Raw genomic sequence first — 27456 nt, 5'->3', positions numbered from 1 at the left:
GGATATTGGAGCATCCTGGACCTCAGAATCCCCAGAAACTCCATACACCCCTGCTTTTTGTATTGGAATATATAGTTGTCTTTGGCAGGCATCCAAAAATAAAACTAGGAGCCTCAAATATAGCCACTAGATTCAGAATTATGCTGAGAGTTGCAATGATTAAAATAAAGGGAATCGGAACATCCTGGCCCATGTCACCTCCAGAAACACACACACTTGCAGCTATATGACTTTTCCTAATGGTTTGAGTTAGTATTTTTCCTGACTTTAAGTAATACTATTCTCCTTCAGTAGTTCAATCCCATATGGAATTAATATCACGTGGCTGAGTTCATCTATTTTTCAACCTTCTTAAGTTTTCCTCTTCCCAATCCTCCAGTGAAGTTGTTGCATTGTGGATGCACACACCCTTCCCCCACACACTCCACATACGTTTGAAGTACTGAATGTTTTGTGGTGGACAGTTATTAGAAAATGGAAGGATAACTCTAGAACAGAGTACACTTTTTCCTCCTTGGTGTTCAAGAGAAGCCACCATTAGCAGAATAGATCTTCAGGATCCAACACATTATCTATGTAATCCTACATGCCATGACATTGAGGTTTCTTTTTGAGTGGTGGGGAAAAGATAACAGATGGAAACCACCCAAAAGAATGAAAAGCTGTGGTAAACTGCAACAAACTGTAAAAAAATATGTAAAGATGAAATAATGAATAATTTGAGCAATACTGTGTGCCTGGAAATAATTCAGAAGATAATTTCAGAAGTATTCCTAATGCACAAAGATCGGATTTGAACAATCTTCCCCTCTTTTTGAAGGTGAAGCATAACAAAAATTGGGTATACTTGTACTTCATCCTCTCTGTAGTCCTGTCCCTTGTGGGTACCACAATCCCTGATATGCCATTTGAGGGGGTCAAAAGGAGGCCATTCTGTCTCTTTCTATAGTGGAAATGCTGGTAGGTGCCAACCCTTTAAGCTTAAATCTTGAACTGGATAGTGGCCAATTCTTTATTAGCCATGTTCCAGCATTTACTAATTCCACAGGGACAGTGCCGGGTAATTAAAGATGGTGGAATATTTTCCATTACTTTAATCAGTATTGTTTATAAAGTTAGATAAGGTAATAAAGCTGCCACAAAAGAGGATCTATATTTCTTAACTTTAAACTCCAGTGTTCGATCCTTTGGAGATCAGGTTCCCCAGAGTTTGAAGCTGCTGATGAAATGACTTCAGCTTAGAATGTGCTTATATGCTGGGGAAAATCTTCACATGTAAACAAGATTACAGAATTTATGTTCTGGGCAGTACTTGAGAACATGTCAAAACATCCATATTCTATTCTTATTTTCCACATTTTTTCCCTTCTTCCTACTTTGACATAATCTATGACACATTGTTCCAGAAAGAACTAAATGCCTACCTCCTCCCCAAGACAGGCTTTAAGGGAGTAAATAACTTCAGGATGTGTGGTTTCCATTAAAGTAAGTATGGTCATGCCATTTGACCACTACTTAATGTAATGTAATAGAAGTTGGTTTAATGATAATCATTTTTGTACAAGTCCAGAAAATACAAAATATTTCAAAACACTGACTGTTTTATTCCCAAGATTATGATAAAGGTTATATTACTTTTCTATGATCTGATGATAATTGTATTAAGTTAACAGAGATAAGCGTTAAGATTTTCTTTATGTGCATGCTTTTTATGCTGGTGTACATGGGGAGGAATGACATTTTCTTTACAATGCAATATAACAGGAAGAAAGACGTTTCCATGTGGATTATGCATTCTATAATTGCTTTGTTTTTTCATGCAAAAAATCCAGTATATTTTTAAATATTTCTAATAAATTTGTGAGGGGGATATATTTATGAAATAACTGATATCCAAGGTATGTACTAATATTTCCCTTATAGTCACAAAAATGAAACTTGGGAATAGTACCTATCTGAAAAGGTCATTTGTAAGATGAAAAGATTGTAAGGTATCTTTTAGAACAAAATTAAAGCTGACATACTGGTAGCATGGAACCAATACATGGGGGTGGTGGGGAGAGACCTCTTAAAAGATATGCAGCAAAGTCCTACACATATTTACTTGGGAGGAAATCCCACCAAATGAATTCGGACCTACATTTAAGTACACAAAGGATAATCATCTTGACAAACTGTATGCAGTTACATGTAAATAAATACCTACTGAAATTTCAATAGACCAAGCACAATAACAGTGTGGAGAATACCATTGGCCAAATGTACATAAATGCTATTTTTTTCTCCCCTCAAAAGAGATATGGTTAGAAGGTTCTTGATAGAGCAACTTTGTTAAAGCTAAGCTGGCTTGTGACTGGTCAATAACCTGGATAGGAAACTACCTCTGGAGTTTCAAGGAAACTACATTGAGTTCCATATCTTTTAAAACCCACAATGCATAGGACTAGCATTACATTCCTGGATGTTTTATTGAAACGTTTTGCTCAATTGGAGAGTTTAAGGTTACTCTGTCAAACTGTTCCTACTGAAATATATATGTATTACTCAGAATGTATTTACTGGGGCCAATAACTGTCCTTTAAAAATTTCCTTCTACCTTTCCAGGTAAAGAATAAATTGGAAGATGGCTCTTTCAAATCATACAAGGGTGGATGAATTTATTATCACCGGTTTCCCCAAACTGCAAAATATAAGAGTACTGATATTTTTGCTGGTCTTTATAATGTACACACTATCAGTGATAGGGAATGTGGTCATAGTTGTGATCACCAGATACGAATCCTCTCTTCACACACCCATGTACTTCTTTCTGGGCAACTTTTCCTTTCTGGAGATCTGTTTTACTTCAGTCACAGTCCCAACAATGCTAGTTGACCTCATGAGGGAAAAGAACACTGTATCATTCAACAATTGCCTTGCCCAGATATATTTTTTCCATGGGCTTGGTGGTGTGGAATGCCTACTTTTAGCTGCCATGGCATATGATAGGTATGTGGCTATACGATCCCCTCTGAGATATAACACCATTATGAGTAGTACTGTTTATATTCAACTTGCTATCTGGTGTTGGATTGTTGGTTTGGTCCTGCCATTAATACCAGTGATCCTCATCTCTCGGCTCAACTACTGTGGCAGCAATGTGGTGGATCACTTCTTTTGTGACATCCTGCCTTTGTTGAGGCTAGTTTGCAACAGGACCCAACTGAACGAGATGCTGAGTTTCTTCATCTGTTCATTTATCCTTGTTGGCTCTTTCACAATAACTATAGTTTCTTATGTTGCCATCATTATCACGGTTCTAGGTATCCCTTCTTCAGCAGGACGCAAAAAGGCCTTCTCCACTTTTGCCTCCCACTTGACAGTGGTTGGTGTCTTCTATGGGACAATGATGTTCATATATGTCAGGCCCACCCGAAACCTCTCCTTCAACATGGACCAGTTTGTGGCTGTGTTCTACTGCTTGGTTACCCCCGTCTTAAATCCTATCATATACAGCCTCAGGAACAAGGAAGTGAAAACAGCCCTTAAGAAAGTTATCTTTGCAAAGAGGGGAACTGCAGTGAAAGGCTGAAATAAGCAAGAAGAAAGTGATAACTTCCTGTAAAGCTGACAGAAATAATTCTGATTTTAAAATGCATCCCATAATTATTTTGGACAATCATGTTTAGTGGCTGACATAATCAATTCCTGACAACATGAATGAAATTCTGAAATTTTATGAAAATTCCCTTCCTTCCCCTCCACACATTTCTTTTTGATGAAAACTGAATTGATTAGAAACAAACTCCACGTTCCTGAAAAGAAGGAAAGGAATGGATTGTTGAATTTCAGGGAAAAAACTGGGTAAAGAGGAATTAAGAGAATTTCTTTTAACAATGTACTCCATAATCTGTATTGGCAGTTAATGAAAGTCAAAGTGAAAAAAAAAATTACATGGGAAGAAATAACTGGTTTTATAGGTATCTACATTCTAAAACGTTTACTGATTGGTCAACCATATCTTAAATGAATGAACAAACTTAAATTTGGTTTGTATACAAATATTTTTATATGGTTCAATCATATTTCTAATTACCATGATTACTATTATCCTTCCTCAGTTCTTCTTGGGTTCCAGTGTTTACATACCACAATTTGATAGGTGCTGAGCAGCTTATTGTGAAATGGATCCAGTAATTCTCTTTTACTAACCAAGGAATCTTTTGGTTCTCTTTTCACTCTTGAGTTCAGAAATTAATTTGTATCACATGCACATAATGTAGTTTTTATATGCATTGTACTTATATAAAGTCTGTAATCTAAATAAACTACTAATAATGTTAAAATGAGTACACGTTATGAGAAAAATTGGTGTGTGGAAACGCAAGATAAAGAATCACAATTCTTGCAAGGGAAAAGTAAAAGTAAAGTATGGGATTTCAGGGTGAACCAACAGGGATGAGAAATCTGAAATCATCTTTAATCATTTTTAATAGAAATGGGAAAAAAATCCTGAATGTTTGGTGTTCCACTTGGGCCTAGAAATCCCCAACTATTGCACTTCTGAATGCTTACCTAAAAATGCATTCCTGCATGTATGGATCCAATTATGAATCCAGGCTGAACAAATGGAAGGAAGAAGTTGAGAGCAGCTAATGTGATATCATCCACATTTTTGATATCAATCTACTTAAATCCCATAGGACATCATAAACTGACATGATCTGAATTGATGGCAACCAAAGAGATTATGGAGTTGTGGTGGATACCTCAAAGAAAATATCAGTTCAGTGTGCCGCAGCAGTGAATAAGACACATTCCATGTTATGAATTTTAGGAAAGGGAAGGAAAATAACACTATTTTCATAATGTCTTTCTATAAATCTATAATGCATTGACATTTGGGATACTGTGTATAGTTCTGGTTATCCCACTATTAAAAAGGATATCATAGATCAGGGAAGTCAGTAAAGGTAACCAAAATGATCAGGGGGTTGGGATATCATCCAGATGACATAAAAGCATCAGTTTGGGCCTTTTGGGTTTAAAAGGAAGACATTTAAAAGAAAATTATGTACATTGAGGAAATTATGTACATTGAGGAGGAAGAAGATGATGATGATGAAGAAGAGTTGGTTTTTATACTCCACTTTCCTCTACCGTAAGGAGTCCCAAAGTGGTTTGCAATTGCCTTGTCTTCCCCTCCCCACAACAGACACCTTGTGAAGTAGATGGGGCTGAGACAGTTCTGAGAGATTTGTGACTAGCCCAAGGTCATATTTTGTCCTCTTGTAACATTGGCATCTGTAGTCATTCAAAATTACCCAAAGGAAAGTACTTATTTACATAATACATGAATCACATATCAAATTTGCAGCCATATCATAAAAGATCAGACAAATTCATAGGGTTGGATCCAACTGGTTCTTCTGCTGGTGAAAAAGGGAGGCAGCCTCCTCTTTGCCCACCCAAAATGGTTATTCTGGTGACCATGGGTTATCAATGGGTTGGACCCTACCAGCTTTCTTGCTTGATCTCACCCAATTTCTCTCCTCCCTGAAGACCCCTGTCCCACATGACTTTTGCCCACACAATACCCACAACGTCCAACATAGACTTTCAGTCTATCTACCCAGCAGATAAGTTGATATGTCACAATACAAACAACAACATGAAGATTTAAAAACATATGCCAGTTCATCCATTGCCCAGGGATATGGTTGTGCAAGAAGTGAAAAAAAGAGTAAACCTTAGAGATAAATGCTGTAATATGAATTGTTATTATTCTAGACTCCATGGATTCATTCTCAAGATGCATCTAATGGCATCCCTTAGGAACTAGACTGCATTAAGTGCAGGAAGACATATTTGGACATTCATTTATTAGCCACACCTCTGTGCACTGCCATGAAGCAAGAATGGGTATTCATTCCTTCAGCAAAGAAAAACATGATGGTATGATTGCTTCCTCTATATGGTATTATTGCTTCCTCTATATTAAAGCATTTCACATGATTAGACTGAAAGAAATGAATTATCCAGTACAGAGAAACAAGTTTTGCATTATCTGTGTTTCTATATCTATGGACTGTGAGTATGTATGGGTTTGTGATACAGATGAAATCTGAATACTATTAGCAGCACCTCCCCAAACAGGAGAACAACAGCTTTTCTTGTTCACATGGGAACTCTTTGCAACGTTTCAGTTTATAACCACACATGAAGCTGCCTTATACTTAAAAGACCATTGGTCCATCAAGGTCAGTATTGTCAATTCGGACTGGCAGCGGTTCTCCAGGTCTCAAGTAGAGATCTTTTACATCATCTACTGCTTGGTCCTTTTTACCAAAGATGATAAGGATTGAATCTGGAACTTTCTGCAGAGACACAGCCCTTCCCTTACACCACCACCACTGTGTGTGTGTGTGGTAGGGTGTTTAAATGTGTAGCACATTCTTTTGGCAGACCTCTGTTCAGCATCTGTCTTTAAGATTAAATTTTATCAAGAGATTGAGTATTGTCATGTGAAAGTTTGGATTTGAAGGCAGGCAATCCAGTGTTCTAGTGAATATGGAACTAGGTTCAAATATGTCAATAAGACTAGTAAGATGGTAAGTTACTAGTAATGGTGTTTATTAACTAGAGTGCAAAAACATATAGTAAAATTGTTGTTCATGGGCAAGCCATGGGTGTAATACAGCTCAAAAAAATTCCTTGTCTTTACATATTTGACAGAGCAGTCCTAAACCCAGTTACACCCTTCTAAATCCGTTAAAGTCGATAGGCTTAGAAGGGTCTTATTCTGTTTAAAATTGCACCATTATTCGGTAATCCTTAAATAATATATTGCATAATGTTGGACTGACTTAAATATAGTTTTTGCTTTTACAGTAGTCAGATTGGACATAATGAGCTCAGACTACAACAAGAATCAAACAACTCCTATGGAATTCATACTGCTGGGATTTATAAATATCAAACAGGAAAAGAACTTCCTCTTCCTCCTCTTTCTCACCATGTATATCATCTGCTTTTTAGGGAATGCTCTCATAATCACTGTGGCAGTGGTCAATCCATCTCTCCACACTCCTATGTATTTCTTCCTTGCCAACCTCTCTTTCATAGACATCTGTTACATCTCTGTGACTGTACCCAAAATGCTAGCAGATGTTTGGGCCAAAACTCCGAGCATTTCCTTCATTGAATGTGCAGTACAGATGTTTTTTCTTATCATGTTGGCAGGCACTGAGGGATTCCTCCTGGCTTCTATGGCACTGGACCGCTACTTTGCTATATGCCGCCCACTGGTCTACACCAGACTCATGACTATATGGCTCTGCTTTCAGCTGTCTGCAATGTCCTGGATGTGTGGCTTCCTTAATTCTTCCCTTCACACAGTACTCACATTCCGTCTCTCTTTCTGCCAATCAAATCAGATTAGCCATTTTTTCTGTGACATCCCTCCATTATTGAGTATCTCATGTTCTGACACATCAGTCAATGAAACAGCTCTTTTTACAGTGGGTGTGTTTGTAGGGTTTAGTCCTTTCCTCTTCACTCTGGTTTCCTACATTTTTATCCTTCATGCTGTTTTGAGCAGCCGACAGAAAGGGCAACGCCAGAAAGCCATTTCCACCTGTGTATCTCACCTGACGGTCGTGATTATGTTCTTTTGCTCTGGCATCTTCACCTATTTCCGTCCTACCTCCAGCTACTCGTTGGAAAAGGACCAGCTTGCTGGGGTTTTGTACAACATCTTAACACCAACACTCAACCCACTAATCTACAGCCTACGGAACAAGGAGGTGAAATTGGCAATGAAGAAGCTGCTGATGAGAGAACATCCTCCCTTGAAATGTAGGGTCTTCTACGATACCTGAGTTGAACTAAGAACATCAAATTGTGCTTTAAAAGTAGAATATGATTTTTTTTTTTACATGTATGAAGGAATCACACAACCTCTGGCTACAAAGAAAACTAAACTGTTATTTTTGATACAATGGATCACCAAAATACCAGTAATGACTCATGAGTATGTATAAGGGTCTTATTGACCAGTCCTGCAGCAGAATAGTCTGGGAAGGCTTTGAAGATGGCAAATTGTGTGTCTAAGGATGTTCAAAGCTTACAGGAAAAAAAATGTTCTCTTTCTTAATATTCTACCCTTTTTGCTTGATCAGATGCCTCTAAATGTCTCCGAATTCTATTTTAAGGAGCTCTGTTTGAATCTCTTTGAGTGACTCATATGAGGATGCTAAATTTTGAATGGAAAAGAAAAACACTGTTGTCAAAGCAGCATAAAGCAATAAAAATCCTTTCTAAATTGTTCAGTTTATTTCGGACCTAGAGATTCAATTGCAGATCCATGTGTGGAAACTAAGGTTGCCAGCTCTGGGTTGGGAAATACCTGGATATTTTGGGGGTGGATCCTAGGATGGGTAGGGTTTGGGGAGGGGAGGGACTTCAGTGGGGTAAAATACCCTAGAAGCTACCTTCCAATGCAGCCATTCTCCAGGTGAACTGAAATCTATCACCTGGAGATCAATTGCAATAGTGGGAGATCTCCAGCTACCACCTGGAGGTTAGCAACTCTAGGGAGGACATGTCAACCCTATCCTTAAGCTAAGGACAAAACTCAGCTAAGGACAAAACTCAGAAATATAATTTTTTTTCTTGAACATATTCCTTGGATGGCTCAAATCTTGTCTAACTTGCAAGAAGCAGCGTTGGGGATTTGAATAAACTTTGGTTGTTGGGTGATGTTTGACCTGGAGATTTGGAGGTGGAGGCTGGGAAGAGTGGGGTTTGGGTAGGGGAGGGACCTCAGTGGGTTATAATGCCATGGTGTCTACCCTCCACAGCAACCACATTTTCCAGGAGACCCAATCCCTATGGTCTGGACATCAGTTGTAATTCTGGGAGATCTTCAGAGCCCACCTGGAGGATGGCAACCCTAGAAGGCATATTTCTTTACTCTGAAAACCAGGTGTGTCTGAGGGTCAGTTCACCTACACAAAGAAATGCAGACTATATGTATGAAGTGGACCAAGCTTTGGGCATTTATTCTATCATGTGAATTGTGGCCTAATGAAATAGGCCTTCTTTCCCACAATACCTTTTTCACAGTGGGCAGACTAGGGACAGCTCACACTAGGGTTGACAGGTCCCTCTTCACCACCAGTGGGAGGTTTTTGAGGTGGAACCTGAGGAGAGTGGGGTTTGGGGAGGGGAGAGACTTCAATGCTATAGAGGCTAATTACCAAAGTGGCCATTTTCTCCAGGTGATCTGATCTCTATCCTGGGAATCTCTAGGAATAAGCAGAAACATTATTGTAAGGACTTCTGGTTTTACCATAGAGTTTCCAGTGGTTCCTAAACTGTTACTTCTGGGTAGCTCTAGGAATCACAAACAACTCTATGGTAAGAAATTCCTATAACTTAGGGTGGCCAGCTCTGGGTTGGGAAGTACTTGGATATTTTGGGGTGGAGACTGAGAAGGGCAGAATTGGGGGAGAGGAGGGACTTTAGTGAGGTATAATGCCATAGAATTCACCTTCCAAAGCAGCTATTTTCTCCTTGCAAATTGATTTCTATTGCCTGGAGATCAGTTGTAATCCCACCCAGGAGATCTCCAGCTGCCACCTGGAGGCTAGCAACCTGGGAAGTTGACCCCCATCCCTCCCAGGCACTGCTCTAGGTTGTCAGGCACTGGTTGTCAGGCACTGCTCTAGGAATTGTTGGCACCTCTATGGTAAAACCATAATGTTTCTGGTGATTTCTAGAGCTACCCTATGTCACTTTGATGTTTTCCCTGGAAGTGATGAAGTGACACAGACAACATCAGCATTAAAAGCAAATTCTCCCACCACTGCTTGGGCCACCTGTTGGAAAGCCTGCTGTCATAGCAGAAGGCCTGGCAGCCCTAGGCCTGGGCCACTACAGGTTTTGAGGTGCTGTGGAACACAGCCAGCATAATGCTGCTGCAGTTGGCCACTGTGTGAACAGACTTGGTCTGATCCAGCATGGCTTTTCTTATGTTCTTGAGGCCACATGGAAACAAAAAATGAGGGTCTAAAATAGTTGCAAATCTTACCAAATCAAATGCAATCCCCCTTTGAGATTGAGACCCAAATGTCCCTGTCCCCACAGTTGAGTGAGCTCAGAAACATTTATTTTTCTCCTTACATCTTGAATATCTAGAGAAGACCCCTGTGTGATTTGAAAGGCATGCCACTACATAGTCATTGGCAGTTATTTTATTTTATTTACATTATTTATAGTCTCTCTTTCTCATTGAGACTCAATGTGGATTACAGAATGTAAATCAGTGCAATCAATAGAATAAGACATATGATAAATGAAATAGTAACTAGGATTATAGAAATCTGAAAACAAAGCATAGGTATTAGACATGATATGTTAACAATGGCAACAGATGGAATTACCTATGTAGTGAGAGCAGTGCGATAGAGCGTAGTAAAAGCAAGATACAGCTAGTAGATAATATGTAATACATAGAAAAGTGGTGCAAAGTCCTGTTCCCTTTATTAAACCATCTTCTTGAACCATTGGTGGTAAAGGAAGTTAATAGAAGGCATTCTTTTCCCAGCCCCATTAAATTCTTCAAATAAAGTCAACATGGATATTAAATATTGAGGGCTCTCCTCCAAATCTGCCAAATGGGTGAGTAACTCTTGGCATTGAGAGTCCCTTTTTGTATGGCTTAAATTCAGGTTGAGGGTATTCTGATGTAATTTCTGGCATCATGCGTTATGCTAAATTGTGCTGTTGTTTTATCCCCATTGATTCATTACTAGGATATGCCCAATAGCGTCCCTCAAGAATTAAATTACAGCAAACACCAAAAGATATAAATGGAGACTCTCTTGTGCTTTCATGCCCCACTTCGGACCCAGAAGTGTTTCACTGTTGTTTCAGTGAAGGAAGGAAGCTTGTGAGATGGTATGCTGGTTGCCATTAAATCAAAGACACCCGCAGTGCAATTCTATGCAGAGTTACTCCAGTCTAAGTCCATTGAAATAAATGAGGTTATACTGGAGTAATTCTGCATAGGATTGCACTGTCAGTCTAATATGTTGGTTTAAGAGAGTCTAAATTTTGCATTAGAAGGAAATAAAAATGGTTAAATAAACCAGAGGCAGAGTTAGTAGGCAGAAAAGCTAGCTAGATTACAACAGTAGGAGACAGTCACTGACATTCTGTGGAACCACTTCATGAAGCAGGAGAAATGTTGATGAATAGAGGAGCAAGGGTAAAAAAAAAAATCTGTTTGTGAACTTGACCCAAAGGGCAATCTCCTGTACACTTTCAGGTTTCTATACAATGGCTTGGCTTAATTGGTATTATGGATGGATTTTTGAAGAAGCCATTCTCTAAAATGGCCTGTCAACCAGCTTTCTGTCAACCTGGACCTTAGAATGAAGCGATCTGGAGACATGAAAATCGGGTGAGTCTCCATTCAAACATGCTGAAAAGTGGTTGTTGTTTTTTAATTGTCCAAAAAGGTTTCATGGATGAATGGTGGGCTGCCAAAGAAGACAAAACATACGATGCGGAGGTTAAACAATGGCTGAAGCCTGAGATTTACATCACATTTCATGGGCATCTGCAGTTGCCTAATGACACCCATAGGATCATACAAGAAGGTCTGTGTGAGGCACACTGTATATTGAACCACTAAGGTATGAGAATGTTTTCAGAATAATGATGTACTAGATGGTGATTTAAATTTATGAATCTTAGTTGTATGAAGTTGGATGGACCTTGCTCAAGTATATAAAGGTTACATAGACTTATATCTCTGTCCTAGTTTACATAATAAATAGACTATGTGTGTGTGAAGTGTGTGTAAAGTGCCATCAAGTCACAGCTGACTTAGGGCAACCCAGTAGGGGTTCCTTCCTCTGCACAGCAACCGTGGTATTCCATGGTGGTCTCCCATCCAAACACTAACCAGGGCTGACCCTGCTTACCTTCCAAGATCTGAGAAGATCAGGCTACACCATGCTGCCTTCCAATAAATAGACAATCTGAATAATATCACTTATATTTGTGTTTGCCTCTGTGTGTCTGGTTGAATTCCACAAGTTTTTCTGCTGATGTGAACAAAAAAAAAAAAAACCCTCAGAAGAATTAAACCATAACGTTTTGAGTCTGGTAGCATTGTCAGAAATCCTTTCAACAAACCTGGAAGGTAAATCAGTATCCCTTTGAAGATGGAAAACCCAGAGAGATGTTGGCTACCTAAGGCCACCTATTGACTTTATGGAGGATGCAAAGCTTGAACCATAGATTCTCAGGCTCATTTCTGTCTGTTCACCATCGGAGTTGTCTTAATGGGAGTAAAGCCAAAGGCCTTCTGAGACATCATTCTTAAAAGGGGAAGAGAGGCAATGATTATGTTTATTCCAAAACTGAGAGAATTGGAAAAGTCACCCTCTAGGTACTGAAAATGTTTTTGGGAACATTTAGGAAGATGGCTCCTTCAAAACAAAGGTGTGTGAGAGAGTGGAAGGAGGGAGAGGGAGGGAAATCTTTCTAAACCACCATGGTATATTGTGTTTATGCCACTACATGTGATAATTTTCTGTTGCAATAAGTAATGGCTGACATCAGAGCTACAACTATGCATCAAGAATAGAATATCTGTGAGTGTGATGAAGCTCACACCATTTCCTTATGTCTAAATATGCTGTTCTGAGATATGCAGATGTATTTATATCACAAGGTTATGATTGTTTTTGTACTTATAGGATTTTGATTAGAAATCATGAACCTGTCCTGCTCTGAGAATCAAACGTCTATCAAGGAATTCATATTACTGGGATTTGTAAATATCAAGCAAGGAAGGAGCTTCCTTTTCATCCTCTTTCTTACCATGTATACCATCTGCTTATTAGGGAATTCACTCATAATTGTTGTAGTTCTCTTAAATCAGACACTCCACACCCCTATGTATTTCTTTCTTGGCAACCTCTCTTTCCTAGATGTCTGTTACATCTCTGTGACTGTACCAAAAATGTTAGCAGATATTTGTGCTGAATCCCCAGTCATTTCTTTCATGGGATGTGCAGCGCAAATGTACTTCCTCGTCACTTTAGTGGGCACAGAGGGATTCCTTCTGGCCTCTATGGCTCTGGACCGTTTCTTCGCTATATACCGTCCATTGAGTTATACTCAGCTCATGAATAAATGGACATGCCTCCAGATCGCTGCCATATCCTGGATTTGTGGCTTTCTCAATGCTTCCCTCCACATAACACTCACTTTCCATCTGTCTTACTGCCGAACTAATGGAATTAGCCATTTTTTCTGTGACATCCCTCCACTGCTGAGTATTTCATGTTCAGACACATCAGTCAATGAAGCAGCTCTTCTCACAGCAGGTGTGTTTGTTGGGCTTAGCCCTTTTTTCTTCACTCTAGTCTCCTATGCTTTCATCCTTCATGCCACTTTGAGCAACCGACAAAAACGGCAGAGTCACAAAGCCATTTCCACTTGTGTATCTCACCTGACAGTTGTGATTCTGTTCTATGGCTCTGGTGTCTTCACTTATTTCCGTCCTACCTCCAGCTACTCGCTTGAAAGAGACCAGCTTGTTGGGGTTCTATACAATATCTTAACACCAACACTCAACCCTCTTATCTACAGCCTGCGGAATAAGGATGTGAAATTGGGAATGAGGAGGTTGATGAGAGAACATTTTGTTTTGAAAACTAGGCTCTTCTACAACAACTGAGTTTAATTGGCAGCCTCAATTTGTGGTTGAGGAGCTAAAAACAACAAGAACCTTTCAAGGAACATTTCAAGCTGGGGAGAGGGTGGGGTATAAATTGAATTACTTAAATAAATAATGCAATGAAATAAAAAATGAATTAAGTTTCCTTGACCTAACCAAGATGGCTACAATATGGTATGTCATACTGGTGTCATCTCAGACACTAGAAGGTAGTTTTGGGGTAACAGTTTGGAACCTTCATGAAGTGGTTTTATTTGGATTGGATCTTGATTAGTAAACTTTGAATTGTACATCTCTATTTTTCATCCAGGATATTACTGCATACGTAATTAGCTGTTGCTTTAACCCCCTGTGAATTCATTACTGTGATACTCTCATGAGCTTTCCTTAAATATTAAGTTGCACCAAAGATAGGGGGATATAAATAAATAACTCCTTTGTTTATTGTACATTGGTGAACTGCTTTGAAACAAGAAAGAGCATTTAAGCATCCTGCAAAGTAAGGCTTTGTGTCAGAGGGTCTGTTCTTTGCCTTTAAACAGGATTCCATCTGATTTCATGACTGAAAATAATAATAATAATTTTGCTTCATTCAAACAAAATGCAATAATTGTATGGCATGGTTGACAGAGGGTTATATCCAGCCAGCTTTTAAAAAAAAAAAAAAACTCTGTTTTGGCTAATCTATCTTTACCACATGGTTTTTGTCCAAGAAGATCCAAAGACAACCAACATAGCTTTTATTTGTTCATCAATGGGGAGCCTGCCTTTCTTTTTTCACCATCAGAAAAGCTGATTGGATCCAACCCAACATCAACATTTTCTATTGGTATGCTTGCATCCATTTTTGTTTGTGTGTTTGTTTAATAAAAGAGAGGGAGTTACCCTGGTGGTCAAAGGATTCCCTTGCTAGGAACATCTCAGATGTGAGTGAGTGTCGCCTTCTGTTCTGTTTTTCTCTTGCAATAAGAACATTCAAGGTGGTTAGCTCAGAGAGTATACAATGCAAATGGTTTCACGCCAGCTGGTAGAAAGGTCTTCTTGTTTCCTTCTGCTAAATATGCAGTGGACAACCTCTGGTAGAATCTGACAGGCCTGTTTTGCACATTGTGTACATTAGGTGCCAATGTTCCATATTAGAATAAGGCATCGGAATTATGAAGTGGTAAACTAGGCTTCGCTACTTGAAATTGTGGAGGAGGGAATCACCTTACTGATCCTCTCATGTAAAAACTCCTTTCAGATTTAAAAAAATAACAATAACATTGCAGGAAAACAGTTTCTAATCTGCTCATACTATTCTAGCTTTCTGTCAGCAATGCTGATTCTATGACCTTAGGCAGTTCATGAGAGGCAGTTCATGAGTGGGAGGGGATCTTTGTCATCTTCTCGGCATGGAGTAGGGGTCACTGGGTGCGTGTGGGGGAGGTAGTTGTGAAATTCCTGTATTGTGCAGGGGGTTGGACTAGATGACCCAGGAGGTACCTTCCAACTCTATGATTCTATATGCAGGGAATTATTATGGTAAGGGAACTTTGACGAAAGTAACTTGCCCTCCTCAAATCATTCTGAAGTGATTCTACTTCAGATTCCAGAAAGTGATCTGAAGTTATTCTACCACCTCTGCACCTTATTTCTACATTGTTCAGTTGTATATGCAGGCTAGGCCTGCAAGAGAAGCTGATTTGAACAATACACTTGTAAAGGTAAAGGTAAAGGTCCCCTGTGCAAGCACCGGGTCATTCCTGACCCATGGGGTGACATCACATCCCGACGTTTCCAAGGCAGACTTTGTTTGCGGGGTGGTTTGCCAGTGCCTTCCCCAGTCATCTTCCCTTTACCCCCAGCAAGCTGGGTACTCATTTTACCGACCTCGGAAGGATGGAAGGTTGAGTCAGCCTTGAGCCGGCTACCTGAAACCGACTTCCGTCGGGATCGAACTCAGGTCGTGAGCAGAGCTTTTGACTGCAGTACTGCAGCTTAACACTCTGCGCCACGGGGCTCCTACACTTGTACAAGACCTTATAGTAGGGTTGCCAGCTCCAGGTTTCTTCACTCTAGTCTCCTATTTTTTGGAGGAGGAAAGGGACTTCAGTGCCATAGAGTCCAATTGCCAAAGCAGCCATTTTCTCCAGGTGAACTGATCTCTATCGGCTGGAGACCAGTTGTAATAGCAGATCTCCAGCTAGTACCTGGAGGTTGGCAACCCTATGTATCCCTTGCCATCTTTTGCATGGAAAATACCTGGAGATTTTGGGGGTAGAGCCTGAGGAGGGCAGGGTTTGTAGAGTGGAGGGACTTCAATGATGTGTCATGCCATAGAGTCTACTTTTCAAAGCAGCCTTTTTCTCCAGGTGAAATGATCTCTATCACCTGGAGATCAGTTGTAATAGCAGGAGGCCTCGTGTTACCACCTGGAGTATGTAAGTGGAGTCAGCCAAGGAAGATGTATCCATCCAGCTTGTCTTCATGGGCTGCTCTGAAGTAGGACAAACATAGTGCCTGATAGCCCTGCCCTCTTTGTTCTGAGAGCATGTCAGCCCTTGCACGGAAACAAAAGGTCAAACCAATAGAAGGGTGTGTGTGTGTGTGTGTAAAGTGCGGTCAAGTTGCAGCCGACTTATGGCGACCCCTTTTTGGGGTTTTCATGGCAAGAGACTAACAGAGGTGGTAGGAAATGGATAATTGCATTTTTTTTAAGGATAAGGCATTCTGCATGCTTCTGAAACTGGCTCTCCATTACAAATATGAATTCCAGATTGGGGCTGTTTTGGCAACAACTCTGGATAACAACTTTTCATATCAATTTCCAAGAATGCCTGTGTGAAGGAGACTATCAATAAGGAGCTTATTCTCCATACAGAAATGTTTTTGTGTGGCATCTGGAGTGAAAAACAGACTGCATTTTCTTGTACTTATGTATTCCAACTTTACAGTGCAATTGTAAGCAGACTTACACCCTTCAAAGTTAATTGCAGTCAAAGGGTATAACTCTCCTTAGGAATGCATGGTTAATTCATTTTCAATATTTGTCATGTTCTTATTCATACAGACTACTCATTCTATGGAAGAACTTGGAGAGAATCAGACCAGTCTCAATGAGTTTATCTTAGTGGGATTTTCACACCTGGCTGAGCTGCAAATCTTGCTCTTTTTGCTGTTCCTGATGACATACCTGATCACCATAATAGGGAACATGCTCATTATCTTGCTGATCAAATGCAATCCTTCCCTTCAAACTCCCATGTACTTCTTCCTAGTGAACCTCTCATTCTTGGAAATGTGTTACACAACCAGTGTGGTGCCACAGATGCTGATCCATTTGTTAACAGAGCACAAAACCATTTCTAAGGCTGGGTGTGCGGCCCAAATGTATGTCTTCACTATCCTGGGACTGACAGAATGCTGCCTCCTAGCAGCCATGGCATATGACCGCTATGTTGCCATCTGCTATCCTTTGCAATACACAGTCATCATGAACAGCCAGGTCTGTATTCAATTGGCAGCAGCATCATGGGTCACTGGCATAACAGTGGAAGTGACTCAAACAACGTGGATCTTCAGCTTACCCTTTTGTGGTTCTAACCTCATCCAACACTTCTTCTGTGATATCCCACCCTTGGTGCAAATGGCATGCACAGACACTTTTAAAAATGAAATTGTAGTATTGGCAGTGTCAGTACTTTTCATCATGGGGCCATTTGTGCTCATAATCCTTTCCTATATACGGATTGGGTATACTATCCTTAAGCTTCCCTCAGCAGAAGGGAGAAAGAAGGCCTTCTCTACTTGTTCCTCGCACCTCATTGTGGTCACATTGTTCTATGGGACAGCCCTGTTCACATACTTGAGGCCCAAGTCTAGCAATACTCCAGGGAGTGACAAAATGATTGCTCTGATGTACACTGTGGTTACTCCAGTTCTAAACCCCATAATATACACCTTAAGGAACAAAGAAGTCAAGGGAGCCTTTAAGAAGACAGTTGTCAGATTTGTCTGTGCACAGAGCTCAGCAATGTGAACCTTTGGAAAAGGGGGATGGTTAGTGAAACAGGATTCTTCTTCATCCATCATTTTTGAGAATCAGCCCATCATTTCTGATGCTTTATTTCTGTAATTTGTAGTGTCTTGCTATAGCTTTGCTTTGGAAAATTGCATTGTCACACCTGGGACTTTGTGGAGCAATTATCAAAAAGAGAATGTGGTACACTTAACTATGCACTGCTCCTTTTCATGCTAGGATGATGGATTGATGGGAGCTTCAAAAAGTGAATGCACAGGTATTTCCCAATCCAGAATTGGCAGCCCTAAGGCAGTCCATCAAGGGATAAATGTTCCTGCTCTTTTTGATTCTTCCATAGTAGAAAAGAGCAAGAGTCCAGTAGCACCTTAAAGACTAACAAAAATATTTTCTGGCAGGGTATGAGCTTTCGTGAGCCACAGCTCACTTCTTTATCTGAAGAAGTGAGCTGTGGCTCACGAAAGCTCATACCCTGCCAGAAAATATTTTTGTTAGTCTTTAAGGTGCTACTGGACTCTTGCTCTTTTCTACTACTGTAGACAGATTAACACGGCTACCCACTGTGAATGATTCTTCCATGTACAAAAAAACAAAACAAAAGCCAAGCACAAGGAAAGCCACTGTATAGGGGTGATGGGTTCTTTTTGGCTTGTTGAGTCACGAGGCCTGGTTTACTGGATCTATTTTAATAAACAAAGGCCTTGATAGGGTTTCTAATAAACACAGAGAGTGTCTGCCAACATTCAAGGGGGGGCTAGAGTTCTCCCAGAATTATAGCTGATCTCCAGGCTACAGAGATCAGTTTCCCTGGAGAAAACGGTAGTGTCAGAGGGTGGACTCTATGGCATAATCCCTGCTGAACTCCCTCCCCTCCACAAACTCTGCCCTCCCCAGGTACCACCCCAAATGTCCAGGAATTTTCCAGCCCAAAGCTGGCAACCCTGGAGTCTTGCAATGGGTATGCCAGCAAATATTCTGCAGAAAAGACCATCTATTAAGCAGCCAAATGTATAACACTGGATAAACTACATTTAATGTTGGTGGTGGAAAGTGTCATCAAGTCACAGCTGACTTATGGTGACCCTGTAGAGTTTTCAAGGCAAGAGACATTTGGAGGTGGTTTGCCATTGCCTGCCTCTGTGCAGATTGAGTTACTAGCATCTTGCTATTTCCATTTAAACTGAATATGCATTTATATTAAAAACATTGACTTTACTACCTTCCCCTCCTTTAACGAACTCATGAACCTGAAAGACCCCAAGGGAACTGGGGTCCAATGTCCCTTTATAATATACTCAACCTATGACAATCCCAACTATTACATCCCAAAAGACAATTACAATTTCTTCAGGGACAAGAGTACCCTTAAAATAATGATCTGTTTGGGGATTATGAACAAACACTTCACCACAAGATCGATTATGACTTGCACACACATATAGCTCATATTAAAGTGTAATTACTATTGGATGGGCATTGCCTTTCAGAGCTGTGATGAACACACAATTTGAAGAATATAAATTCAGAATTCAGTCATCTTCCCGAAGTAAGAAATTATTCCTTTATATTTGAAAGGTGAAAAGGATCATTCTGTTGATCTTTGGTATGCAGAAATGCTTTATTTGGGGATGTAGGTATGGCAAAATGACTCCTCAACCTATAGGCTTCTGTGTCGAAACTCCAATTTAGAAGCTAAATAGTAACTCAGAGGTTAATCTAAAACTACCTTCACAGATAGGCAACAAGACTATATTTTTTTTATAACTAACATTCAGACTGCCTTGCTACAATGATACCAATTCATATGTTAGAACCAAGTTCAAGTCCACTGTCACATTAAAAAAACCAGCCATTGAAGAGACAAAAATTTCATGTCCAGAGGAAGTAAAGTGGCACTGCTTCATAAGTATGTGGTGTGGTGATGACTCTATAAAGGATATTATTTCTGTTGAGGAGATGGTGAAGCAAAAATGGAGAGATGGAATGCTCATTAAGGACCTGAACCAACCTGGCAAATACCACATTCTCTGTAATAAAAGAGAGGACCTATGCAGTCCATTTGGTCCCAGAACACATGCGGTTTCCAGAATGTATGAGGTTCTACAAAATGATTAGAGAGACCCTTGCATGAAGAAGAAGAGGAAGAGGAGGAAGAGGAGGAAACTTGTATGGTAGATTCTAATCATGCAAAGCGTTTAACATACTTTGCCATGAGTACTTACAATAGTCTCTAAACTAGGTCAGTATTAGTGTCACTACATTGTAGACGGGGAGGGGGATGAGAGATATTTGCTTGCTTAATGCCACTTTGTAAATTCAAACATATGTGGAATTTGAACTAGTAACTTATTAGTTCTCATCCCAGGGTTTATAGTCCCTTAGCAAACGTAAAGCCAAAGACACAGATATAATTCTTAAAATGAAAATGGAAGAAAGCCTTCTATAAGATTTCTAGGTCTGGAAAAAAAGTTCAAGGAATAGGAACAATGGTAAAGTATCATTATTAGATGGCAAAGACCATCGTGTTATGCAGGGGCCCTAATTTCTTGAATGTTTGCTTTGCTGGGCAATGACCATAATAAATTGAAATTGACTTGAATTGTTATGCAGGGGCCCTGAGAATAGCTGGTGGCTGGAAATGAAGGATGAAAGTTTTGGCACATAAGAAAATTGATAATGTATAGGGTTAGCTGCAACACTGTAATAGCAGTTCTTTGTTAATCAATGCATAGTTGTTATAGTAGTCATCGAGTCTTCAACTACAACCATATAGCAGAGCTATTGCTCAAGGGCAAAAGTCCCATAATGCTTAAAAAAGTCTCAAATATCCTCTTTTTTATTTGTATTATTCAGGTTAGACATCATGATTGTGCCTTACCCTGAGAATAAAACAGCTTTCACAGAGTTCGTACTGCTGGGATTTGTCAATATCAAGCAAGGAAAGAGTTTCCTCTTTGTTCTCTTTCTCACACTCTATGCTATCTGCTTCTTAGGGAACTCGTTTATAATCACTGCAGTTCTCTTAAATCAGACTCTTCAGACCCCTATGTATTTCTTTCTTGGCAACCTCTCTTTTTTAGATATCTGCTACATTTCTGTGACCATACCCAAAATGCTAGCAGATCTTTGGACTGAATCTCCAAGCATTTCTTTCCTGGGCTGTGCGGCGCAGATGTATTTCCTTGTCATCTTAGTGGGCACGGAGGGATTTCTTCTGGCCTCTATGGCTCTGGACCGTTACTTTGCCATATGTGCCCACTGACTTATACCAACCTCATGAATAAATGGATTTGCCTGCAGCTGGCTGGGATATCCTGGACTTGTGGCTTTCTCAATGCTTCGGTCCACACAGCACTCACGTTCCGCCTGTCTTTCTGCCGCTCTAATAGGATTAACCATTTTTTCTGTGACATCCCACCATTGCTGAGTCTCTCATGTTCAGACACATCATTCAATGAAGTTGCCCTTCTTACTGTGGGTGTCTTCGTAGGACTTAGCCCTTTTTTCTTTACCCTAGTCTCCTATGCTTTCATCCTTCATGCCATTTTGAGCAACCGACAGAAAGGGCAGAGTCACAAACCTATTTCTACATGCGCATCTCACCTTACGGTTGTGATTTTGTTCTATGGCTCCAGCATATTTACATATGTTCGCCCTACCTCTAGCTACTCACTGGAAAGAGACCAGCTCGTGGGAGCTCTATACAGTATCTTAACACCAACACTCAACCCATTCATCTACAGCCTACGGAACAAGGAGGTGAAATTGGCGATGAGGAAGCTGATTGGTGCTAGACCATTTCCTTGTGGAATTTAGAATTGTCCTGAAGAATTAGGGTTGCCAGCTCCAGGTTGGGAAATGCCTGGAAGTTTTGGGAGTGGTGCCTGAGGGGTTTGGAGATGGGAGGGACTTCAATGCCATAGAGTCCAATTACCAAAGCAGTCATTTTCTCCAGGGGAACTGATCTCTGTTGCCTGGGGATCAGTTGTAATAGCGGAAGATCTCCAGCTACCACCTGGAGGCTGGCAACCCTATGAAGAATGGAGCTTAGATGTGACCCCCAATGTGTGTGTTAAGATGATGGTACTTTTCATGTTATCCTTCATATGGGAATTTTAACCTGCTTTAGCTTCTAAAGCAAACCGATTTTTTTTCAAGGTTTCACACAACTTAACTGTAAAACCTACTTTGGCTTTTGAAGGCAAACAATTTTTTTTTAAAGGTTTCACACACTTTAAAAGTTAATTGCAGCAGAATGTGGTGGAAAGTGCTGTCATGTCGCAACTGACTTATGGCAACCCCATAGGATTTCACAGCAAGAGACAAACAGAGGAGAGTTTCCATTGTCTGTGTTCAAGGTTCCTGCATAGGAACCTTGGACTCCCTTGGTGGTCTCCCATCCAAGTGCTAGCCAGGGCTGACCTTACTTAGCTCCAGAGATGTGATGAGATCAGGCTATCCTGGGCCTCCCAGGTCAGGGTCTTCCTGCAGTAAATGAAGCTTTAATCCAGGTTCTTTAAAACCTGTTTTGATTTGCATTTTATCCTAAAGATGTGTGAAACCTAAAAAACACCATCTGCCTTCAGAAGACAAGGTGGGTTAAAGACACCATTTGAAACAAGTAGGCTGACCATATGTACCATTTTGAATGGGACAGTCTTGTTTTTATCATATTTCCTGGCCGTCCTGTCTTTTACATTAAAATGTCAGTTTTGTTCCATTATGTACCTCATTACACTTCCAACGTTGGTTTCCTTCAGTAATGACCTTTCTGATGCTGCATGCAGGCATGGCTGGGGAAATTCTCATAGAAAAAGTGCTCGGATCGGGTTACACTAATATTACATAACTCCTGTCCCATTTCTGCCATCCCAGTGTCCCGTTTTGGTCTCAAGGAAATATGGCCATCCTAGAACCAAGTAATCTGGCTTTGGTGGCAATATGACATGAGGGGTGATGAATGTCACTTAATTGGAATTATACGAAAACAAATGCCAGGAGTGTCTGCTGCATCTTGTCTTTTTGATATCCTTTCAGCTCACCCAGGACAAATGTTCAGCTCTGATCTCATTGGCCTCAACTTCCCAGCATCCTCTTAAGGCACAAGGCTGTGCTTCACAGTGAATTCTCCATTATCATGCCAGCCTTGGTCTATTGCCGTTACTTATTGAATTGCAGTGTATGGCCCCTTTAATGAAACCTATTCATGAGTCTGTTTCTTCTTACCTACCTTAAATCTCCTTCCAGTCACACACTTCTAAATTTACTTTCCAGACAATGGATTAACTAAGCCAGAAACCTACAGAGATACCAAAAGCAAACACAAAGGTGCCACTGATGACATTAGTCTAGTTAGCTAATTTTAGGCTTGGACATAAAGCTCAAATGATACAGACTGCTTTAGCAACCCCGCCCCCCAAGCATCAGGGCCCTGATCCATTGGCCCAAAGTCCAGGCTAGATGACTCTACTAACCAGCCTTTTTAAAACTCTTACTACTGAAAAGAAAGGAGTATAGCTGTATGGCTTCTTGCTTTTGAATTAGGCTCACAGATTTTCCTAAAAGAAAGACACAATCAATTTTGAAAGATGACTTCAGACTCTTGCAAAAAACCTGACGAGGGTAAAATTGACAGCTTTGTCCTATGGAAGTGTGAAGTCTAATGGAGGATTTTTGCAAATCTTATCAAAAATCGTTAGATGTTGCTCATAATTTGTCACAGTCTCTCCTGAGCAACCGCTTTCAAATATGCCTCAGGCTTCCACTTTACATATTTTTATGGGAATTTCATTTGTATCTCTTTGATGATTCACATGTCAGTGAATAATAATAATGTCCTCTTGGGGCTAGTAAAAAAAAATGGTAAAGGTCCCTGTGCAAGCACCAGGTCATTCCTGACCCAAGGGATGACGTCACATCCCGATGTTTACTAGGCAGACTTTGTTTTATGGGGTGGTTTGCCAGTGCCTTCCCCAGTTATCTTCCCTTTACCCCCAGCAATCTTGCAGCTAGAGTCCTCTTTATTTAGGAAGAAAAAATGGAGAAGCACCAGGCATGGAAGAATTAATAATCACCTCTTCTATTTCTTCCACCAATGAAAGAAGCAAAACTAAATTTATAAAATTAATCAATTATCCTTGAGAAAAAAGGTAGGACTGCATTCAGAGCAAATTTGGTGGCATTATCTTCAGTGACAGCTGCTCCAGACCCTCAAATTGGCTGTCCACCAAAAAGAATGGTCTCAATAATCTGGAATCTGAAAACATGGCATGAATGTCTAACCTGAAGGTATAATATGTACTCAAAATGAAGCTATCACGGTACCCCTATTCCAAAGCCTGGACCCCTGTAACAGATTTTTTCTCGGTGCACACCCTTAATAACCCTTCGTAACCACTACACTGTGTTGGCTGTTGTAACAAATTCTAGAGCGTGCTTTAAATTTAATTCCAGAGGTGATGTTCATCATCATGAGGTCTGTGTTCTGAACGACTCCCTCACTCCATATTTCACGAAGTAACTGAGCTTTATTTTATTTCTCACTGAGACTCAAGGTAGATTGCAGAATAATGAGGGAGTATATGTAACCATAAGACACCCAATGACCAATGCAACAGGACTAGGAATACAAAAAATTCAAAAACAGTGCAAGCATCAAAGAAAATAGCAAATTCTGTATGGTAATGTCTTTTAAATGTGCTTTTCCACCAAAGCTTTGAGGGGCTTCTGAGAAAACCCCTTCTGTTATCCTGCTAACCAGGGCATTTTATATCCATTCCTTCAATAGGAGATTGCCTGGGAGCTCCATGTGAGCTGCTCACAAGAAATAGTTAAAAATATAGAGATTGTTAAAACTACAAACAAACCATTAAAATTTTAAACGGAATTCCTCTGAACATACCTACTCCATAAAGCAAACCACTTTGCCATTGCCAGCAATATTTAAACATCATCATTAAAATAGGCTGTGTAATAAAAGTCTTGCTTCACTTTCAAAAATCATTAACTCAAATTTCATACAGATCTTTTCAGCATGGAATCTCATAATATGCAGTATTGTAATTTCATACAGTAGTGTGATAGCCTTTTGGTTGGCTCATTGCACAAAGATTAATTTGTGGAGTAGGATGTCACCATCCAGCCTACAAGTATAAACCCTAAAACCCCACATACAGGCAGTTCATAGGCCTAAGCAGTCTGCCTTCCTGCACAGAATTTCTTTAAAATCATTCTTTTCAAAGCCTTTTTGACATCTTCATTTCTCAAGCTGTATATGATGGGATTGAGCATGGGGGTCACCACACTGTAGATAAAAGACACCACCTTGTTCATTTCCACAGACTTCTTGGCTGCAGGACTGACATACATGAAGATCACTGTCCCATAGTAGAGCGAGACCACAGTCAAGTGGGCAGAGCAGGTAGAGAATGCTTTCTGTCGGCTTGTAGCTGAGGACATCCTTAGGAGGGTGGCCAGGATGCAACCATAAGAAAGCATAGTCAACATGAAAGTGCCTAACACTATGATGGCTGAACTAATGAAGATTATGGTTCTGCTGATGTAGGTGTTTCTGCAAGAGAGGGTGAGCAATGGTGGAACATCACAAAAGAAGTGGTTGATGATGTTGCCACAGAAATGCAATCTGCTAACCAGGATGGTGGATGGGCAAGGATTTAGAAAGCCAGTAAACCACGAGCCAATGGCTAAGAAGACACACACTCGGTTGCACATGAGTATTGGGTATCTCAGTGGATTGCAGATGGCCAGGTAACGGTCATAAGCCATGACGGCAAGAAAGAAACACTCTGTAGAACCCAGGAAGAAGAAGAAATAGGACTGCATCAGGCATGCAGTAAGAGAGATAGTTCGAGCTCTTCCAAGAGAGATTGCCAGGAGTTTAGGGACAGTGACTGATGTATATCCAATCTCCAAGATAGCGAGGTTGCTCAGGAAAAAGTACATAGGTGTGTGGAGGCTTGGCTCTGCCTTTAGCGTGAATAGCAGGGTGATGTTTCCCAAAAGAGTCAGTAGATAAACGAGGAGGAAGATGACAAAATACAAAATCTGAATTCTTTTGTTACCTGGGAACCCAACAATGATGAATTTTGTAACCTCGGTGTAATTTATTCTCATGTTATCCTCCATCTGGATGCCGAACTGAAATAAGTGAAAATCTGGGCATTCATTGGCGGTACTGGCAATGTGATTCCTGTGAGGAGTTAAAGTGAATTACATTAAATATATTCTAAAACTTGTGTAAGAAATTAGTGAATACTTTTATCATTTCACCTAAATTAAGATATGGAGCTAAATTTGTTTGATACATCTGAGCTGTCCAGTAAAAATGGTAAACTTTTCAGGGCATCACATCTAGATTTGGGACCGACAGAAAACTTTTACATTGTTTGGTTAAAGTGCAGCATATATCTTGGACTAAAAAGTTAAAGTTTCACATAATTTGCAATATCAGTAAGAATTGGAAACAGAAATTTATAGAGAAATGACAATCCTAACAAAAAGGATACTCAAATCCTCTGAACTGAGATAAATTACCTAGATAGTAGCCTTTGTTTTTATGAGGATGCTTCCCTTTAACTTACCTTGAGTACTAATATCCCAGAAACAACTGCCATATTCATAATCATAATAAACCTTTAATGGCATATAAATTGTTACAATTGATACAAACAATGGTCATAAATCTTAAAACCAATAAAATAAAATCATAGCCAGTAACATCAGATATCAGAGGTTGTAAGTTTTTGAACATTTATCACTTCTATTAAAAAAATGGCGACATCCACAGTAACCTCTGGAGCTGAATCATTCATTAGAAATTGACATTTAGCTTTATTAGACAGGTAAAACTTGGGATGTAACCAGTTTTTTAACCATTTTCTATGAGGTGTTTCGTATAGAGAGCAATCACATAGAATATGTTCAATTGTATCCAAGGAATTTGAATTACAGGGGCAAGTCCGTTCTTGGATTGGGATTTGATGGAACCTTCCATACAGAATCCTAGATGGGAAGGCATTGACCCTAGCAAGAGAAAAAGCACTATGGAGAGTAGGGATATCCAAATTATAAAAATAAAGGGGAATACTGTCTGTTTAATTCAAAAGGCACAACATTGCTGAGGAGCAAACAGAAGGTTGAGTAGGATGCAACCATTGAAACTCCATATCTAAAAGACGATGTTTGATTATTTAAAAATGTGCGCCTCTGTAAATGGAACCAAGTAGTCAAGAGAGACTCCAATTGATCTTATTTTAGTCAATATCATGTTGTCCCAGGAGGTATTATGAAATTCTTTTAATAATAGAGATAAAAGAGAACCGTGCTCCGCTCTAAAATATAATTTAAGCCAGTAACGAACAGTTAATAACCATGCCTTGGTTTCGCACAAATTTTGGCCTAGTTCAGAGACGATTGCGTAATAGGACACACAGCGAGGGAAACCCAGAATTTGTCTAAAAAAATTGGCTTGAAGAGATTCTAAACCCAGATAGGGATACCGTACAAGATCTGGGGTAAAATTTTAGAGTTAAACACCTTAATTGCAGCCGGGACGTATTGGTTGCCCTTATAAAAGAAAAAGGACTTCAATTGACTCGCAGATATTTTCCCTAATTTAGTGATTCTACTTCTATGTACTGCCCATTTACAGTTATAATTAAAAGAAATGCCCAGATAT

General features: G+C 39.9%; 5 protein-coding genes and 1 pseudogene across 5 annotated transcripts; 5 read left to right on the top strand and 1 right to left on the bottom strand.

The window, feature by feature from the left end:
* The first annotated feature begins 2623 nt into the window (after positions 1 to 2623).
* LOC130490666 (olfactory receptor 6N1-like) lies at positions 2624 to 3571 on the top strand. The gene has a single exon (XM_056864476.1). The coding sequence runs from the start codon at positions 2624 to 2626 to the stop codon at positions 3569 to 3571; it is 948 nt and encodes a 315-aa protein (XP_056720454.1).
* A 3316-nt stretch (positions 3572 to 6887) lies between these two features.
* On the top strand, positions 6888 to 7859 carry LOC130490665 (olfactory receptor 5V1-like). The gene has a single exon (XM_056864475.1). It carries the CDS (start codon positions 6888 to 6890, stop codon positions 7857 to 7859), a length of 972 nt encoding a protein of 323 aa, XP_056720453.1.
* Positions 7860 to 12769: 4910 nt separating this feature from the next.
* Positions 12770 to 13738, top strand: LOC130490663 (olfactory receptor 5V1-like). The gene has a single exon (XM_056864474.1). The coding sequence runs from the start codon at positions 12770 to 12772 to the stop codon at positions 13736 to 13738; it is 969 nt and encodes a 322-aa protein (XP_056720452.1).
* Positions 13739 to 16802: 3064 nt separating this feature from the next.
* Positions 16803 to 17759, top strand: LOC130490662 (olfactory receptor 10C1-like). Its single transcript, XM_056864473.1, has one exon. The coding sequence runs from the start codon at positions 16803 to 16805 to the stop codon at positions 17757 to 17759; it is 957 nt and encodes a 318-aa protein (XP_056720451.1).
* A 2863-nt stretch (positions 17760 to 20622) lies between these two features.
* LOC130490661 (olfactory receptor 5V1-like) lies at positions 20623 to 23097 on the top strand (annotated as a pseudogene).
* Positions 23098 to 24947: 1850 nt separating this feature from the next.
* LOC130490660 (olfactory receptor 11L1-like) lies at positions 24948 to 25904 on the bottom strand. The gene has a single exon (XM_056864472.1). It carries the CDS (start codon positions 25902 to 25904, stop codon positions 24948 to 24950), a length of 957 nt encoding a protein of 318 aa, XP_056720450.1.
* Between the last annotated feature and the right edge of the window lie 1552 nt (positions 25905 to 27456).

Source organism: Euleptes europaea, chromosome 18, assembly GCF_029931775.1.
Source record: "Euleptes europaea isolate rEulEur1 chromosome 18, rEulEur1.hap1, whole genome shotgun sequence".
Lineage (NCBI taxonomy): Eukaryota > Metazoa > Chordata > Lepidosauria > Squamata > Sphaerodactylidae > Euleptes > Euleptes europaea.
Note: the sequence above shows the minus strand (reverse complement) of the source record. Positions and strands in the feature narration are given on the sequence as shown.